This window comes from Buteo buteo, chromosome 2 (assembly GCF_964188355.1).
Source record: "Buteo buteo chromosome 2, bButBut1.hap1.1, whole genome shotgun sequence".
In the NCBI taxonomy this organism is placed as follows: domain Eukaryota; kingdom Metazoa; phylum Chordata; class Aves; order Accipitriformes; family Accipitridae; genus Buteo; species Buteo buteo.
The window spans coordinates 51,604,223-51,624,400 of NC_134172.1; the positions used below are offsets into that span (position 1 = coordinate 51,604,223).

Sequence of the window (20,178 nt, forward strand, 5' to 3'; positions counted from 1 at the left end):
ATGCATGGCTGGACAGCACAGCACACACAGAGCTGCTCCTGCTAGGCTGCTTCATGTTCTGTAACTGCAGTGCATGCTCACAGTGCTAATGTCCAGAGTTTCCAGACATGCAGCAACTAGTTCAGAAGTGTCTGCTCCCTACAGCTACCAGACATCCGGATAGCGCAGACAAATTTATGAAGTCCTCAAAATCTGCCTAAATGTGATTTCCAGGCGGAAAGAGTAAATGTGTCTGGGAAAAGGAAGCCTGCAGCATCCAAAAGTCATTCACTACCTGTAGAAAAGCAAACATAGGACAAGTTTAGGAAACCCTGTTCTGATGAACTGAAGGCAAGGTTGCAGCTCAAGTCGCAACTTCTTAACCTGTCTTCTCTACTGACTTGATTTACCATAACTTCATTTTACAACGAATTTGAGAGGACATGCTTTCACATAATGGAAATATGAGAGGTGTCTTGCAGTTCAGCTTCACAAGTGTTCCTGTTACTGTGGCCATTACAAAAGCTGCATGAGGAACTTACTTCAGGTCTAGACACTTGTGAAGAAAATAACTGTAAACGAATAAGAGGCTATGCACTAATGTGAGAATCCACCCTCTTCTCTCCTTTATGTGGCATTGGCTTAAAAAATTAATTGCTTACATACCTCACAGAGATGCAATACTTAATTAATATTTGTTCAGTGCTTTGAAATTCTGATGGAAAACGTCACACTAGTGTGCATCATGACTAATACAGTGTAAAAGTGATGCCAATGGTGTTGCTCAAGCAGAATGCTGGAAGGATATCTATTTAGTTTCATTTAAAAAGGGGAATGGAGATGAAGAAGGTTTAGGAAAGCATTTTAAAACTCAGTTATCCTAAAGGAAAAGGGAGAACTGGGGAGGAGAGGACCTAAAACAGTTTTCAGAGAATTTACTGTGCAGTGTGCATTAACTCCTGCAAAGTCAGAGAGTAAGCGCCTACAGCAAAATCCTGGCTCCAGTCAAGTACACGGAAAATGTTTCACCAACTTCAGGGAGGTGAAGATTGTTAGCTTTTGTCATAATTTCCAAGAGACACATCCAGCATCCCATATGCAGGTTTGCAACTTTGCACAGTTGCTTGTTTACACTTTAGGTTCAGGAAATAACCTCATCAAGCTAGGGCATGCTCACCATGTAAAAGCAACTGCTCAGCTTCTAATCATCTTTCTACTACATCCCACATTTGGAGTAAATCTTTCCATTATGTTAATGAATTTGGACCTGAGCTACCTATTTAAGTTGGTGGCAAAACTCCAATTAAATGGAAGCAGTGTGGAGATCACTGTAGATTTTGTAATAAAGATGGGAAGAAAACACCCTGTGTTTAACAGTGGTTGTAACTCATATACACCCCTGGAGTTCAAGTCATCTACTCAGAAGCCTATGGAATTTGTAATTAATTCCTGACTGGAAAAAAAAAAAAGGAAGGAACAGAAATTCAGGCAATTTATTTTTTCAGAATTAGTCCTCCATACCTAGCAGGATAAAGATTGGGAGAAACATGCTCCTTACCACTTCTGGGTAAGGCAGAGTTAAAGAGCACATTTTTCAACTAGAAGCTTTGCACCTTGGAGGCTCAAAGAAGAAAGGCTATAAAGAGTAGCAGGTGATAGGCATCAAAATTTGAGAGAAGGTACCTAGGAGCTTCTTGTATTAAGAGGAGTAATTTTACAGCAGGAGTCTACAGCTATTTTAGGTAGGAAACTAAGTGAAAATGTGCTAGGACACAAGTTTTGATTTATTTTTAATTTTTTAAAAGGACTGAAGCCTGTTATTTGGTGTATATGGGGCTCCTGGTAACCTCTTACTTCCCTTTTTCAAGTGGTGTGTGATGGCTTCCACTGAGTATCTCTTAATGTATTCTTATAATCTTATTGTACACCATCTCTTAAGGTAGGCTTTCCAACTATGCTACATGTAGAAATGTACTACAGCAAACCAGCACTCCTAAGGCAGCTTTGTGTCTATGCAATTGCCTAGACCAAATGTAATGATAAAAGTTATAACAACTTTCCCTCCCCTTCCCTTCACTTGTGCTAGTATGCTGTATCTTTCTAACCATACGGCAGGCTCTGAAGCATGTAGGCTTTTAGCTTTCTCTCTCAGTGCTTGTACAGCTGTGTCCACAAACGTACATATCCAGTAAAACCCAAGGAAATGTTCCTGGATGCCAGGATTAAGCTTAGATAGCTGCAGCTCTAATAACTCACATGCAGTTCTCTGCTTTCTATTTAACAAAGGATTTTCATAAACTTCTTGCAGCAGCTCATGCTGTAGCTCTAAGTGCTGACAGTTGCTTTCCAGTCCTAGTGGAATAAGCAACATCGTTCTTCCATCTAAACTCAGTAGTCAGAATGGATTTGTGTATGACCTACATCATGTTGCATCTCTCTAGATCCCAAGGAGAGGTGATGCTAAGGGGCCAAGGCAAAAATTCAAGCCTAAAGCTTTTATTGACTAAAAGTTAAATGCCTGATACTCTGAAGTCATATGAAAACAGTGCCGTGTCACTTGTTTAGACAGATAGGCTGTGTCTCCTTCCTCTGAATACTCATTAATAATGTACTTACTGGACAACCAGTCCTGTCAAACATGGCAAATGTTTCTTTAGAGTCCACTTTTATTATAGGTGGAAATAATGGTGGACAGGCAGCATAGAGGAAAAATCATTCTGTCTACTGCTTAGCAAGGCTGCTTTCAGGGAAAACTACTGAAAAGATGCTTACTATGTGTTTTGGAGAGGTCTAATTTTGTGGAGGTCAGAAGAAAATGATACAGGAGATCAGAGTATGCAAGGCTGTATCTAAGTCAAAGACCTTTACTTAGTGATGTCTGCATTGAGCTGACAGGACCTGAAGGGCTTTTTAAGACAATAGCATTCCTCATTTTAAGACTTCAGAAAAAACCACAATGCTATTAAATAAAGTATTTCATGGCTTTTTCTCCTCACTGTGTGTGTCTACCTACATTGTCCTTGACTTTCTACCTGACTAGCTCTGGCTTTCTCCTACTGGTTTACACTTTTTTCCCCAGCAGGCTGAAGAGCAGCCCAGCAGCAATCTCTAAAAAACCACACCTATATGGAAAGCATCTGAATTGCCTCCAAATGCATCTAATCAAGCCTAATCACTCTCACCTAGCATGCTTTCCCGAGTAGATTCTTGCAGTTCCCTAATCTTCTAACTTAAGTTTCTGTGCCTGGTTTTAATGTTAACACCACTTTCATGGTTCTCTCATGCCATGAACAGGACACAAATCCCTGCTTTACTGTTAATTTGTGTCTCTGGCAAGACTTGTGTTCCTTCTACCTACAACCTGCCAAAGTCAACTCTTGTTAGGCAGTCTAGTCACCCTGTATCTACAAATGTGTCTGTATTCTGAGTATCTTCTTATTTTCTCCTACCTTCTAAGTACCCCACATACATTTCCCAGCTTCAGGTGAATGATTTTTCATGTTACATTAAAATGAATGTTGTTCAGATAAGCATGTCTTTTCAAGCAGTCCTGATCTCAGTGTACCACCCTGTGTTTACACCTTCAATTTGTGGTGTTCATCAACACTATACAACCAGCTGCAGAGACTCCTGTAGGGTGCTAAAGACAGGAAAGCACTGCTCTGAGGTATTTGGGACTGTGTTAGACTTCTGTTGGATGAAACTTCCCTATGGATATTCCCGGTCCTTATGGGTCTTCCTTCTGGGGGAGTTCAATACATCAATTTCTAATTATTTTAATGCTAGACTGATCTCTCTTATAATTACTGCTGGCTATATCTACATCAGAAGTAAGTACAGGTCTGTAAATCAAAATATCTGACGCTGAGGGCTGTGTTCCCACTATATGGGTTTTGTGTGTGTGATTTGTTTAGACTAGCTCTTGCCTGGTCTCATGGACTTTCCCACCTATGAGTTGTGAAGGGTGTTAGGCATTCTCCTGTGGTGCAGCCTCTCGTGGTCCATCTGAAAACTTCAAGTCAAAGCGCAGTACATGGAGACAATCTGCTTCAAAAGCACACTCTTGGCTCCAACTTATTTAACATCATCAAAGTGAAAATCTACACTTGTGCTAGAGCACAGATCAACACCTGCCAGACAGACTGGGAGATTACTGCTGCCATTAATGAAGTTAATCCGCAGCTGGAGAAGGCACACAGGGATGTGGAAGATTTCTATCTCTTTGTTAGTTAATGGGAGAAGCTTGCAAAGACATTCTTCAAAGCAGATACAGCTACAGATAGGAAAAAGGAAAACATTCCCTGTTCATGTGCCTCCAGTTTGATCTATAAGAGGTCTAATAACATGATGGCAGAATCCATTTTTAGGTAACAGATAACTGGCCTTACTATGTTTAGTGTAGTGATCAAATTAATAGCAGGAATGACTTTTTTATTTGGTGTAGGGAGGGGTGAGAAAGGCAGGGCAAAACCCTCCAAATTATCTGCTGTGTACTGAGGATATGCAGAGTACTCTGAGACAGCTCTGGAAACAGGGACTATGCGTTTTAGCTGGTGGAATGCTGTGCAATCACTTAATGAAAATATGTAAATACCAAGAAAAGCAAATTACTCTGCCCTGGGGGAAGAAGGGGGGCGGGGAGGGGGTTAAACACAACTGTTACTACTGCTGTGCAGTTGTTAAACAAAAAAAACCACCACCGCCACCCCACCAGATGAAAGTATTCTATCACTTAACTAAAGACACTCCAATACCAGAAAGCATCCCTGAAACACGTTTAAAAGCAAATGTCAGTATAAGTAGCTGGTGATGCTTTTCAAGTTGCTCGCAACAAGGAAAAGACTAAGAAGCAATGCTGAACTGACAATGGGAACTGTGTCAGTAAAATTTCAAGTCTTCTTCCGTATCAGGTAACTTTTCAGAAGTACACTCTCAAATAATTTCTATTCCTTATGATATGCTGAGTAAGACTGCATCTTGAAGAGGTTAGCTCCTACACTAGCTTTACAGTCATGTAACTGTTGCTTACTTCCAGAAACTGAGAAACAATAGGGCCTTTTTCTGCAACCTCCTCAGTTATGCAAAATCACAGCTCAAAACTGTAGACTGAGTCACTAACAGCATTATAGACAAATAGAAAAATCCAGCTAAGTCCCCTTTTTCCCCTCTCCCCTCCCCCTCACTTGAATATGCAAGCATTTCAAGATCAAGTGTTCACGCACATTTGTTGTTGACTTTTGTTTCTGTAGCCCTTGTACAGTTGGGAGTTGGATAAGCAGTGAGGTGTCTGCACAGAAGTAGGCTAGAGCTGATGTGGCCTTCAGATCTGAACCTAGAGCTCCCTCCTAATTCTCAGAACAACCACAAGCTGGGCTGCTACCAAACCATCCTCAGAGCTGCTCTAAGGGCTGTGCTGCAGACTAGGTAAGGTAGTACAGGCAAATAAAAGAAACTGCTGTGCAATAGCAGTGCTTGCATGGAGCTATGTTTTTTAACAGGTAAGTTGAGTTCACCTGTGCTGGCTAAACTGCGGCAGGTATTAAAAAAAAAAAAAAAAAAAGTCAAGTGCCCTAACAGCCACATTGTTAGGGAGGGCACGTGTAGGCCTGTCTCTTTGTGTGAGCTCCAACACTTAAGGTGCCTTAAGTGTAGTGAAAACAACCCCCAGCATCAGCTCTTCCTCCTGCTCGATTTTATGTTGTGGTCACAGCTGCAAAGGTAAGGATGTTATTTTGCTCCTTTTTGCTCCTCTGGCATTGAGTCAAAACCCAGAAGTTTGTATTAGAAAAGTGGCCTGGAAACTACTATATTAACAGACATGCAAAGCCTCTGACTTCTGGGGAATAAACAGCTTTAAAGTAAAATACGTGCAGCAATAATCCATGCACACTTCATTAATTTCAGAACTGCAACAGCAAAGTACTACTTAGAAAAAGCTGTAAGATAGTAATGAAGGGTTTGGGGTTTATTTTTTCTTTTAATCCTAAAAGCTCCTTATCTCCATTCTCCATGTTTTTTCATTCAATTTACAGTAGTCTAAATTGAAGCTCATCTAACAAAAAAAATGACATATTAAGTTTGACTAACCTCTTCAACCCCTCTTCATGATAACCCTTTCTTCCTCAGGGGAATAAATGCAACAACTGTAAAATTGCTACATTGCTTAAGATAACTTCTCTTTGCACTTTGTGTTTAATGGAATTGGGATATTTCAGCACCTTAAATTATTACGTTGAGACAGCAAGGGCAGCAATTCTTGTCAAGTCTTAACTAAGACAAAAGGATCTCTAGGCACTAAGCTGCCAGAAAGTATTTTGTTATCTGTCAACATGCACGCATCTTTCTCTACCACACCCCCAGTCAAGTTTGAGAACCCTTAATGTGGGCTATGAATCACCATTTTACTGCTCAAATTTGAGTCAAAGCTTAGACTCAAAACAAAGAGTAGGTGCAGTTTAACATTGTATTTAAGTGCAGCTGTGAGCTGCTACTGGAAGGGGTGCTCATGCACCTTCTCCCTCCCGTCTGCTGGACTGTGCAGCTGCAGTGTATGCCATGTCCAGAAAGCCGTGAAAACCAACTTTCAAAAAGCCAGCTGATCCCTAAACCTGATATAAGAGGTACAGCACGATGTACAGCTGGGCAGTGGAATAGGGCCATCTTGCTGTCACAGCCTGCTATTACTCCAGCCTGTGAGGCTGGCCTAAGGGAGAAGGCTCATTTTTCTGTTTCAATACTTCAGTTTATCAAAAACTGTCTGTAAAAGAAGCAATCCAGCTCACTCTTATACCTTACGCTACATGCTCCCTTCTTGCACTTTAGGAGTTCATGTGAATCAGCAGAAAGTAATTGATTTGAGTCAAAACCAACTAGGCTAGGTGGCAGGAGGAACTAGCCTCACCAGGAAGAAGGGATAGGGGAAACCTTGTCCGGTTTAGTGATGAGAGTAGTCTTAAACTGGAGAGTTTCAATTTTTAGAGAAAGAAACATAGCAATTCCTTTTCTTCGAGGTGTCGGAATAGTAAACATGCTCAAGACAACCTGATCATTTCTCAAGTTGTACCTGAATGATGAAGCAAATCTGACTGTAGCGTTCTTTATGTGGATGAGTTACTGCAACTGACTTGCTTTATGCTTGCCCTACTTCTTCAAATTTCCACTAGCTGTGCTTCTGCCACTGTGTTTTCCACAGCACAAGGTACTGTGCGCATGTGCCTGTTTTAAACTGTATCTCAGCCCAAGGGATGTTATCTGCCACGGCCCTCTGTGCCTGCTGGCCACGGGGCAGAAGCGATGGCGCCCCATGCCTCCTCCACCTCAAACCCACCCACGTGGGAGCTGGTAGTGCTCCCGTGGGCAGCACCGTCTCTAGAAATGATATTTAAGTGGGTGAAACCAGCATTAGAGGAGCAGGTCTTTCAGCAGCTATTCTCTTTGTTTGTAGCTTGCTAGATAGCTTTGCCTTGCATCCCACTTCTAAAAGCGGGTGAGGTGTATTTAAAGTGCAGTTACCGTTAACACGGTCCTGGTAATCGCACTGCGAGATGTGTGCATAATTACTGCACTCGTTCATTCTCTTACCGGTGTAAGACTCCTCGCTTAGCAGGCCTGCGGCCACCTCACCGCACAGCTTCCCTCACCGCAGTGCCACCCGGTTAGCGCCTCCGTCTTCACCCCTACAACCTCTCCAACTGTCTGCTGTTCTCCGCGGTCACTGTTCCCTTCACAGAGCCGCCGGGGCCCTGCCGGCTCTCCCCCGCTGCAAACCCACCCCCGCACCCCCCGCGGGGCCCCGGCTGCCACAGCCCCCCGCCCCGCGGCCGCCATTTTGTGCAGCGCCGAGCCCGGCGCAGGTGGCTCAGTCGGGGAGGGGGCGGCGGGGGCCCGCCCTAACGGCCGTCACCGCGTCCCGAGCTCGGCTGCCCTTCCCCACTCACGGCAGCGGCGGTCGGCGGAAGGGCTGACGCGTGGGCCGTGGGGGCCGCCATTGCCGCGGCCTGCGATGCCGGCGGGGCGCGGCAGGGGGAGCTGGCGGGCGGCGGAGAGTTGGGGAGGGTGGCGGCGGGTGTCGTCGCGGCGGCGGCGGGCCCGCCTGGGTTTAAACCGGGGGGGGCGGTATTTCTTCTCTCCCCGGGCGTAGGGGTGGGGGTTTGTGCCTCGCCCTTTCCGGCGGAGGTGGCCCGTGTCCCGCAACCGTGGGCTTGGCCGCGGGGATGAACTGGGGGGAACCTGTGAAGAGACGGCTGCGGTTCCCGGCCCGCTGGCGTGCTGAAGCGCGGGCCTGCCTGTAGCCCGAATCCCGTCAGCGCCCTGTTGGTACTCGGGAGGCACCTGAACCTGCTGCTTCGGTCTGAGATCCACTCTCTTGTGTAGTGTCTTTATTTTTCCAGGCCAAGCCCCAAACCAAGGGACACCATAAAAATTATGCCTTAAAATAAAACTGAAAAACCCAACATTTTTTGTGTCTTTTGAGCAATCCCCGAAGAAAACACAATGGATCTAATCTGATGATCTGACTCCATACACCGATATGCATACTTAGCTTAATTACAGCTGTCTTTAGCTTATCTTTCTCATTCCAAATTTATCCCTCATCATTGTACCACATAAGCTGATGTCCCTGTTGGAGTTTATTTAAGCGGGCTCTCCTGAGCTGTCACTGAGCTCAGCACTTAGGCTGTAGCATTTGTAAAGCGCGTGAACGCCGCTGGATTACGGGATCCTGAGCCTTGGCTTTCATTTTTGATTCATCTGAAATTAAACGATGAGCGTACTAATAATTTCAGAGTGTGTTCTGCTGCTGTTTTTGTAGTGCATTGTACCTGCTTTGATATTTATTGTATGCTCTTCCTGGCTGAGGAGTTGAATCGCATTCTTCTCAGGGCTGTTGCCAAGCCAGTTTGTTCTCTTATGCACATAGCTTCCAGCTTCTATTTACACTTTTTGGCTTACCGTTGTGATTTAGTGGAATATTGTCTGCTATTGAATTCTCCCAAATAAAACTGTTTCTTCCTGTGGAGGGCTTCCAGTGGTTGCCAGTCAACTCCTATCATCAGAATGATGATAACATTATTTTGCAGTCCTTAGTTGTTCCTGACAAAATAATGGAGGAGTGAGACGTTGCTAGGTTGTAGCTGAAATTAATTAATATATCTGCTTGCTAGGACTTGCAACACTCGTGGGACCATGGAAGGTGAGAGCAGGGAGAAACATGGCATGGAAAGACAATCAGCAAAACAAAACGATGTGCAGATATGACCAAAAACCAGACAATGAGAAATACAAGACAAAAAAGGGAGCGGGTGGCCCAGCCTAGTGGGAAATCCTCCTACGCTCCTAAGAAGCCCTGCTAAGAGGCTGTCTTGTATGCAAAGCTCCAAGTTTTTTAACCTTTCTTTCTTTCCTCCTGCCTTTCCACTAACATCCCTTCCAGGTGGGAATCGGTTGCCTTTACCTTCAGTGGTGGTCTGACTCCTACCTACATATCTAATTACTCTCTGAAAAATCTATTTAATATGCTTCAGACCTGAAGAAGGATTTTCTGCCAAAAGCTTGTCCACAGTTCCCAGCTATGCCTGTGTTGGCCTAACTAGCTCTGCAGGCCTTCTCCTTGTAATTTTGCAATGATGAATGCTATACAATATCCACCCAATTTTGGTGAAGTTTTATTGGTATTGAAAAGTACTCATTACTTATAGATACTCTCTCTGCTCTTTCCATATGGAAAGAGAAACAGACTGTGTAAGACATCGATACACCAGTAGAGCTACATCCACGCTGGGGGCTATTTGCTGCTGCTTCTTCCAAGGCTGGTGTTTCCCCCTGCCTGCTGTCACCACCGTGGGGACCCTAGCTTCTCTTGCCATGCTGGATGCTCATCTCATGGCCACAAACGGCTCCTCCAGAGCCCGTGTCTCGTTCCACCTCTGGAGGAACCACTCCCCCCCATCCCCTCAATCTTGACCAGGTCTGGAGTTCATTTAAATGTTGGGTTTGTTATCTGCCGCCTCAAACAAACCTATGGCAGAGTGTGTTCGAGTCTGTATACAGAGATCAAACTGCAAGTAGTTACCTGACTGGTTTAAGCTAACCTAACTCCACAGTGTGGTGGAAAGAGGCAGTTGTGCCCTCCTGTTTGGCTGCATGTTGCCACTCTCACCTGGTTTTGGGAGCTGATCCATCTGGAAAGTAGGAGTTTGTTGTTTTGTTTTGTTTTTTAACAAGGTTAATGATGAGATTGGACAGGCCCCACATCCTGTAGAACACACGGCTGTACAAATGGGAGCACAATTACTGAATCCAAAGGCTCTGAGGTATATCTGCCTCTAATCCCTCCCATATGCATTCTTTCATATGTTCTGCTATTCGTTATGGTTTCCTATCATGTGCTAATTGATTCATTACTTTACGCTAAGCTAGTCACATGCTAGTCATTAGCAGTCCCATATGTTGAACTCATGATGTATATCTTTAAATGCCATATATCCTGGTTTGCCAATCCTCCTTTATGCAATACCACACATATGTTGCAGACCTTAATTCATGCTTTGATGGACTTCAAAATTCCTGCTCGTTAGTCTTGTATGTAATTCTTCGCTTACTCTCTGGAGCTTTTCCTTATTGCAGTTGTGTAACGACTGTGCTGACACCGAGGTCTGTGCTTTAGCCTCTAGTAATACAATGTGTTTGAGAGGGGAAGGAGAGAATTTTGAAACATATCTTGTGACATATTTGAAACATCCAGCATGGTAATGTCAGTATAAACCCCATGTTCAGGTGAAGTCGTGTTAGACCATGGAAGTTTTACAGGAGTTAAGACTCCATAACTGGCTCAGAAACTGTGACTCTGGAAAAGCAAATGTAGCTGGGAGGAGGCCGAGTGAATTCCTGAAGACTTGCTAGTGAGGAAGTTAACGGGTCAGAAGAAATTAGAGGGAAAAGGTGGAAAGAAGGGTCTATCACTCTTACAGTCCCAACCTGCAGAATTTCAGAATAAAGAATTTAAGTAATCTAGAGCTGCATTGAATTTTAAAGTTTTATAGGAAGAAGACAGATGCCTTATGGTATGACTACTACAGGTTGAATCGAACACACTCGGGTGCAAAAAAACCAGTTACTGATTTCTCCAGAGTTATTTTTACTTTACATCTGCGGCAAATGAGTACAGAATTTGATCCTTTGTACCTGTAGTCCCAATGTGACACAGTTTTAGGTTCTATCGTACTCTGTGAATGCCCAGCATCAGCATGGTATAGAATGATCTGTGGAATTCAGACCATCCTCATTTCATACGGTGTTTATTGGAGGAACTACTGGCCTGGGGGAAAATAGCTGCACCCTCCTGCGCTTTTATCTTCCAAGCCCTAAATAAAGCGGCTGAAAGTCCTGTTGTGTGTTGATAAAAAGCCTTTGTAGGCTAGGAGTAAGTTCTGAGTAGAAAGTGGCTCTCCGAGGAATAGCTAGTGCTTAAGCATAGTATGTTGTGGGTCAGGAAGCAATCCCTGTAGGAAGGGAGACAAACAGTCTTGAGTAAGAGCTTGTGTAACACCTGGCCTGGGCTGTCCCAGCAGCTGCTTTCTGTATACTGCCTGCTCGGGCAAAGCCAGGCACAGAATGATTTCTTTCCTGCTTGGCACTGCAAAACTCCCAGTTTCCTGAGCATGGGCTCAGCCTGTAGCGTAAACCCTACGGATGCGGCCGGGTGGAGATGAGCGCTGCTGGTGTACCAGTGACTGCAAGCCATTGCATGACTGGGCTCTGGGTAGCGCCTGGCTGGGGTGACGGCTGCGTGGGCTTAACCGGGGTGTCGCACAGGTCCCCAGGGAGGTGACAGCCCCTTGCTAGCCACGTGCAGCGTTCTCGGAGTTTTCTAGGCGAAAGCTCCCAGCCTCAGTGCCTGCGCCTGTACCAGCCTTTCTGCTGCTGCAGCTGCTTCTGGCTATAGCCCGCCCCTATGGTGTCCTTATTGGATTCCTGGCCAAGGGGGTGTTGCTGCAGTGATAGCAACAGGGCGATATGCGGGAGCTGCAGTGTTGTATAAGAAGGAGCTGCAGGCAGCGGAGGAGAATTAAACGGGATCACGTTTCTCCTCTGTGAGCTGGAGAGGTTAGTGACTATTACTTAATCCCTGCTAACTGTAATTAGGATTTGCAAGTACCGCTTTCGTCTTCTGACCCCCCTCCACCCTTCCCAAGACTGCTTGCCACCAGCGTTTCCCCCTCGGTTGTGAAGGAGTGGGGGAGCCCTGCAAGTCACGTCGTCCTCGCTGCTCCAAAGCCACCCACCACACGAGAGGGGACAGGCCAGCCCTCGGGGAGGGGGGGACAGAGAGAAAGAAAAAAGAGAAAAGCCCTTTGTTCGGAAGAACGTCCAAGGTGCAGTGAAGCCGCGTGTTAGCTTGTAAATGATGTGGAAGTAGCCAAGTAGCATCACTGGGTAGCCAGAGCACTGCATGCTGAGAGTGTGAGAAGTCACTTAAAACCTTTCCTACAAAGTGTCTTCTGGGCTTGTTTTTAGAATTGCTGAGCTTCCTCCAAATCCTCTTAAAATCCATGTTTACTGCAGGTGTTTGACACCCCATTCTGAAACAGCAGGCTATTAACCTTGCTGTACCTCAGTTTACCCATGTGTAAAGTGGAGACGAGAATATTTTCCTTTTGTAAAGGAACACGGTGGGGCCATATTCCAGACAGACTTTGGTGGGAGAAAGGTGGTTCTTACGTTCTCGGATATGGTACAGAATCCGTGTGTAAAACACATTGACACTTTATTAATAATTACTTTATGCTCTAGTCACAGCTACCACCAATCTCTATCTTAAAAAAAATGTGCATCGAGGCTCAGTCTACACACAGAGAAAAGACAGGCTCAGCCTTTATATAACTCTGCTGGCATTGTGCTGAACTTCTGTATTGGAGCTTGTTCAAAAAAACCAAGCTGGTGTTAATTAGGGCAACAGTTTATTGAACTGATTTTGTGTGAAATAATTTTTATCAATCTCCTTGCATTGGTTTGCCAAAGTAGTTTTCCTGAAATGAGGATAATCATTCAGCTGTTGGTTCTCTGATTACAGATGTCAGCACAGAATGACACTGTACCAAAAATCAATAACATAGTGTTTGAGCATCTTTCTGTCTTTTGTGTTGATAAATGGGAAAATAAAGACAAACCTGTTGCAATAATAGAAATCCAACTTGAAATTCAGTCTTCACAAAACAAAGAGCAATAGGTAAATACTTAAAATTATTTTTAGCACATATAAGAAAGCCTTAGTTGAAGTCTTACTAAAAACTATTGTTGCAAGCGGTGCATGCAACTTCCATATTCAATAATTGATAGTAAAATATTAATGACTGATACAATTAGTATTGGATCAGGGAACTTCCCTTATACTGAAGGGCTGATGATTCGGGACTTGTCCTCCTGAGCTTACATGCACATGGTCAACAAATGTTTCTTCTGATACCAACATCACAGTTTCTTTAGATAGTGAATTGAGTTACTGTTTGTGAGCAGCTGGAGTTTAAGTCAATGAAGTGTGGTTTGTGTTATCCTTAAAGGATTAGCAATGCTTATTTTGTATAGCTAAAAAGGAGAATCGATCTTTGTAGTTTTCAACTTCTTATTTTTAGTGTCCTCGTTATTTTCAAAATTGTTGTGCTAACTCGCTGTTTAAACACCCACTCCTCACTCTCCCCCCCCAAAAAACCCTAGCAACCCCAAGAGACCACCACATTCAGCTCTGGGAGCTTCCTTTTAAATGTCAAAGGGCCAAACTTTTTTTTTTTTTAAATGAAGAACCTCTGCTATATCCACAGGCTTCAGAAACTAAGCTCAGCAGATGAGAACAGGATGAGAAAAGGGCCACTTTGATCTCTGCACTAAAAACAAACTGTCCTTGTCAAAACAAGTGAAGATAAATGGACAAATTAACTGACCAGTTTTTGAATTAAAATGGGAATCACTTCCCATCTTATACTTTGGTGTCAGGACTTCAGTAAGATGCAAGATTGGAATGCACATTGGCATTTTTGGTTTTTAATGATGATTCTGAAATCACCTCAGTTTCATATGCCTTTTAGAGAGGATATTGCACTGTATGGTTTGTGGACTTGTAGGAAGCTTCAGTGGGTGTTTTCCATTACCACTGGTGTGATCATTGAAGCTCTGTGCTACCATCCATGGCTAGGTAAGCAGCAGTCAGGCAACAAGAGATAAAAACAAACCAAAGCTGGAAAGAATTGGAGAAACTAACAGAAAGGGCTTGGATAGATGTGATAAAGCAGTGTTTGCAGTGGGAGAATAACTCTGCAGGAAAGGAGTTCCTATGTTTGACACGGTGGTGCACCAACATCAACATATGTGGGACCGGGGATAACTCTTTCAAGTCTAATTTTCAGGTAACTGTAGATCTTTCTGAAGCTTACGGGTAGTGCTCAGTGTAGTAAAAGAACTTACATTATGCTTGTACTGCACTTAATAAAGTGAGATGTCAAAAAGGTAACTTCACCAAGAGGGGAGGGAATAGCGCTTAAGCAAGAAAAATAGTCTGAAAGCCAAGGCACTTAGCAGCTTAATCCTGTAGTAAGAAAAAAACCCTGAATGTATACATGACCTCTTGTAACTTAGTAGAATAAAGGTTGCTGAGAGCCTGTCCCTCTCCTCTGGAGCTAGCCTTGAACCGTGGAAAGCGTTCTTGCGCACATTAAGGCCAAATGGTTGGGCTTACATCTTGAACCTTTATAAAATAAGTGCAACTGTAATAAAAATATAAACATACATTTGACCTGTTTCTTTTCTACTAAGCAAAAGGAGCTTTGGCTTTTTGTTTAACTGAACTTAAGTGTTCCCTAGACTAATATTTGCAACTCAGAGCTCTACTGTGCTAATTAGAAAGCATTGCAGAAAACACACCTGACTAGGAAAGATAATGAAATGCATTTGCTAATCCTGTTATTCCAGATGAGTGCAATCCACCACTTTAACAACATGAGTTCAACAGCATAAAAGAAGTTTCTCCTTTTTTTTTTCTTTTTTTTTCCTTCTTTCTTCTCAGTATAGCATTATAAACCAGTTAGAAAGACCCTGTTTGGGGCAACTAGTGTTCCTGTTATATTGTAGTAACTATCCTAAGTGCTAAATTAAAGGCTGCACTACGCTGGCTAATAAAGCAAGCTGTTCTCATGGCTCAAGTAATGTTACTGTGTTTATTAGCTTTCCCTCTTGGTGAAATGTGTAAGCAGAAAGGGACCTCTATTGTCTTGTCATTACTTTTCTGTGAGTTCTGTGAGTGTTCTGTGAGTAAGAGCAGAGAAAAGCTGCAAGAAAGATTATGGAGTTATTAAGTAATCCCTAAATGAGAGGAAGAAGTGGTACAGGATGTGAGGGGAAAAGTTGAGACCACAGTCTTTCTAGTTGAAACGCCATGGATGTTTTTTAGCTGTGCTAGAAGCTATAAAGCTTTGTGAACCTTTCTGTTGCTACAGAGAACAGCCCTTCATCAGTGTTTACTGTCTTTTGCAGGCTCTGACACAGATTAGCAACAGAAAACTGGTTAGTCTGTTACTTGGTGTTGAATTTAGAGAGCATGGAGGCTTGCTCATACTTGTCTTTGGAGTGATTTGCTAATTTTTCTCAGGCATAGTACAGTTGCGTGCAGCTAGAAGCTGGATCAGCGTGTTTGTATAGACCTCTCTGTGCTTAGTCTTGGTGACAGATACAAATGTATGAAGACTGAGATTTTCTTTTGTCCCCATTAAATCACATTCATAAAATTTGGATGGAGAAGGCAAATTAACTCCTGGCTTCTGTCTTCTTCTAAAGCTATGATTCTCTAGTGGCAAAAATCTGTAAGGAACTCACAGAAAAGGATAAAGATGAATTCTGTACTGGTGACAATTCACTGTTAAGTGATGAGGCTATAAACTGGAGTGGTATGCTTCCAGCGTTGAAGATGACCATGGGCTTCATCTGCTTTCATTCTCGGTGTCCAGTGTAAGATAGAGTAGGCCTGTTTTTTTCATAAGTATGGAGTACTTGAATTGGCAGTCTGAGTAACCTGCAGTGCAGTATCTGTTAGAAACATCCCTGAGATGTCTTAGGTTCGTCATCCAGAAGTCAGGATAACAGGTACCAGCAGCTACTGGAAATGTTTGCTCTAGGAAACATGTTTTTCATTTGGACTTTGTAGTCTTCTCAAATGGCAGCAGCTAACCCAAACTTTGATTTTTTAAAAATTTATTTTACATTTACTTACTCGTGTAGTGAAGTGGAATATCTATCTTTGCATTTAGCCCAGTATTTACAAAGGTAAGACATACTGTCTGTTTTTATATGGCTGGCATCTATAATGAGACCTTAAGACTAAGGGCTGTTGAATAAATCTTTTAAGAATAAACAGGGCATTTGCCTGTCTGCTTACAGTTTAAAAATAACAGTATTCTGACAGGTGTTTCCAACCCAGTCCTTCATGGATAGGTCCTGGTGACAACCAGCCTGATCTAGTAATATTTGCAATGTAGACACAATGAAAACACAGCAAAAGAACCATAAAAATATCCATATTATATGTTAATATAAACAGTGCTTAAAGTGGCTGGATGGCAGCTGGTCCTCTGTTTTAGGGGAGAGAAGAGCCTCGCATTGTTTTTCCTCTTGCCCTCCAAGCAGGGAATGTAGTAATGTAATTCACTGGCTGCTCTGAGCCCAGTTTTTCTGTTAAGACTCCACCAGAAAGCATGCTGCTTTCTCAAGAGGGCAGAGATAGAGAGCACAGTCTTTATTCCCTGCTGGCTCAGAAGAAGGCCTAATTTTGCACCAGGGAAATGCATGAGGCACTTTTTTTTCAAAATGCAAGGTCGGCAGTTCTCTTGTGTTCATGTACTCAGGTTGAGAGACCACCTTTCAGGAAAAACTGCTGGTCCGCTGCAGCATGCTACCATCCCTGTCAGTTGGCTGGTACCTTCCCAGCATCAAATGGGCTGTAATACCAGAAACAAAATGTTCCCGTTTTAAAAACATGGGAGGGGAAGTTCTCCTATCCTAGATGCTGCTAAGCTGCCAACTCCTGAGGAAGAATGAAGGTGCTGATAACCCTGGAGATTAAGTTTCTTTTGGTTAAAGGACTACTAAATGAGGCTTCAACTCTTCATCTTTTGCCTTTGGGATCTCATACTGCCATGCTGACAGAGAGCGCCTTTTTCAACAAGAGAATTATCATGAGCAGGGAGAACTGATGCAGTTGCCAAGTCACTCTCTATCATATTTTAAAAGTCATGACAATCAGGCGAAGTCCCCAGTGACTGGAAAAAGGCAAACATCATACTCATGGCAGGGGGGTTGGACTAGATGGTCTTTAAAGGTCCCTTCCAACCCAAACCATTCTGTCATTTTAACAAAAAGAAGTTCAAAGTACATTCTTTTATAGTGTGCTCACTATTATTATTTTTAATTTCCAGCTCCTACAGGACCTTATTTTTGCTTATATGCTTATCTGGGATAAACTTTCCTATTCCAGGCTGCAGAACTAAAATCTATGTGGTCAGGAGGAAAAACCATCCAGCCTGAAAGCAAGTGTAGTCAAATGGCTTGTGACCTGTAAGTCTGACTCATAAGCTATTGTTTGGCCACACTGTTAGGCTCTTTTTCCAACTCAGTTTAATTCTAAACAGAGCCAATGGATCCAAGTGGACTTGGAGGACAGATCATTGCAGACAGGTGTCATTTAGGCATTCTGAGCTTCTGAGGCTCCATTGCTACCTTTATGTACACAAGTCTGACCATGGGAGGGAAGAACAGAGATTTATTGTCCAGTATCCAAGGCAGGCATCTATAGAACAGTGACAATTTACAGATGCCCATGTGTAGTGTTTGAGCTTATGCTATTAATATAGGATGCCTTGTGTTTTCCATTTCTAATGATAAATAAAGAGATGATTTGTCTGAAGCCCATTCCGTGAAGAGACACAGTCGTGCCTGAGATGTATGTGGCTTAAATAATAGAAATTACTCTTATACAGTGAACTTCTTTCCCAGAACCTCAAAATGCTTTGTTGAGTTATGGTAGCAGAGGGTAAGGAGAGAAGAAGGGATTTAGACTGATATTATAAAAAGCTGCAAGGCTGAATAAAGTAATGAGCAGGATTGCTGTTACATTTTAAAATTACTTTTATGTTACCCTTGGTAGCATAGGATGATGGTGGTGGTTCAATATAGCCACTCTCTTTGGAACTCAGTGACCTTTTTGGCCATTTAAAGGAATGGTGCAGTTAAGGACATGAACTTGAGGTGGGAACAGAGCTCTTCTCTTACAAGAGTAACTGTTAAATCACTTCAATTCACTCACAAAATATCGCAGAAAAAATGAAGTGGGTATATTCTAGTAAAACCTGGGTAAGAGAGAGAAATGTCTGATCATGTTTCAAACAGAAGTATTCACTTAGAAATCTTAGAAATCTGCTTCCATGATCCAGTTCTTTTTCTACATCTTTTACAAGGTCTGTTTCCCTCTTCCAGTAGCCTGAATATTGTCTGCTTCTGAACCTTTGCAGTAGCTTGTTTTAGTTACTGCAAAATTAGGCAGTTGCGCCAATCCTGCCTTTGATGGGATATTATCCATTTGTTCAGCCACAGTTGTTATAACTAAACAGTGGTCCACATTAAGCACATTCATTTGGCAGAGGAAATAAAAAGAGTGGTACTGGGTTCTTTTATCCTAATTACATGGCCATGCTGGTTCTGAATAGGTTGTGCATTTAAAATACTCCACTGAGCAGGCAGTCATCTTCACTAAAACCTTCTAGCTCTACATCTTTCTGTCGTGGTTTAACCCCAGCTGGCAACTAAGCACCACACAGCCGCTTGCTTACTCCCCCCCCCCCCCCCCCCCCGAGAAGTGAAAACAAGTAAAACTCATGGGTTGAGGTAAAGACAGTTTAAAAGGACAGAAAGAAAGAAAATAATGAGAATGATGATAATAAAACAACAACAACAATAAAATAATTAGAATATACAAAACAAGTAATGCACAATGCAATTGCTCACCACCTGCCAACCAACACCCAGCTAGTCCCCGAGCGGCAATTCCCCACCCCCACTTCCCATTTCCTAAACTAGATGGGATGTCCCATGGTATGGAATACCCCTTTGGCCACTTTGGGTCAGCTGTCCTGGCTGTGTCCTGTGCCAGCTTCTTGTGCCCCTCCAGCTTTCTTGCTGGCTGGGCTTGAGAAGCTGAAAAATCCTTGACTTTAGTCTAAACACTGCTTAGCAACAACTGAAAACATCAGTGTGTTATCAACATTCTTCTCATACTAAATCCAAAACATAACACTGTATCAGCTACTGGAAAGAAATTTAACTGTATCCCAGGCAAAACCAGGACACTTTCAAGGCAGATCTTGAGGAGTAAAGGTTCTTTTTTAAGCCTATTTACCAATTATAGTTATTTTTACATAGATTTTGGAGAGGGTCATGAGTTTTGTAGGTGCTGCCAGCAGCGTCGCTGGTCCCAAACCAATGAGATTTAACAAAGTATGTAGAACCTACGATGCCCCTAATATATTAGCACAATCCATCCAGTATCCTTGTCCAGCTAATGACACTGTGTGGACCCAATCATCAAGTCAGTTTATAATTTCTAATGAGTTTTGTATTCATTACACGTCCATGTGCAGGAGTTGCAATATATGTTGATCTATCTCTAGGTATGTTTTAAATACAAGTAGTTGTTAGAGTGGTTTGAGCTAAGTAGGATCTTCTGCTTTGCTTGCGGTTGGACCCAACTTGATGGCAGTTGTTTAGGTCCTTTTGGAGACTTTTTAGAACAATAAGTCTGGTGATGGTGGATCTGTAAAGAGGCAGACAGTTGTAAACAGGAGCCATTTTGTAGGTCATTCTTTCAGTTGTTTGTCAAGCCCGAGCCTGAGCATGTCAGACTTTAGGTTGGCACACTTGAAGGTTTGGGTTTAGGCATGCTCAGAGCTGTCTGTACAGGCAAATCAAAACTAGTGGGTAATTTAGCCATCTTCTTGGCATGCAAAACTACATCTCTGCTTGTAGAAATCGCAGGGTTTGATGTGGGTAGACCTAGGAATTGGAAGGGAAGACGTGGCATTTGCTTTTGCATTGTGTTCGGTTATACGCGAAGAGGGCATTGTTCTTCTTAAAACTTTGCATGGGACCTCATGTGCAGTTGAAGTA

At 43.0% G+C, this 20,178-nt stretch overlaps 1 protein-coding gene across 5 annotated transcripts in view; it reads right to left on the minus strand.

Annotated features, from left to right (window-relative positions):
• COA1 (cytochrome c oxidase assembly factor 1) overlaps positions 1 to 8,057 on the minus strand; it is a 53,056-nt gene extending 44,999 nt beyond the window's left edge. Inside the window, exon 1 of one of the 5 annotated variants that reach the window (XM_075054541.1) lies at positions 7,917 to 8,057. In XM_075054541.1, coding sequence (XP_074910642.1) covers positions 7,917 to 7,967 — 51 coding nt within the window. In that variant the 5' untranslated portion in view covers positions 7,968 to 8,057. Of the gene's footprint in view, positions 1 to 7,560; positions 7,741 to 7,916 lie in introns of those variants that run through there. The other 4 variants (XM_075054567.1, XM_075054548.1, XM_075054556.1 and 1 more) reach the window with 4 other exon arrangements.
• Between the last annotated feature and the right edge of the window lie 12,121 nt (positions 8,058 to 20,178).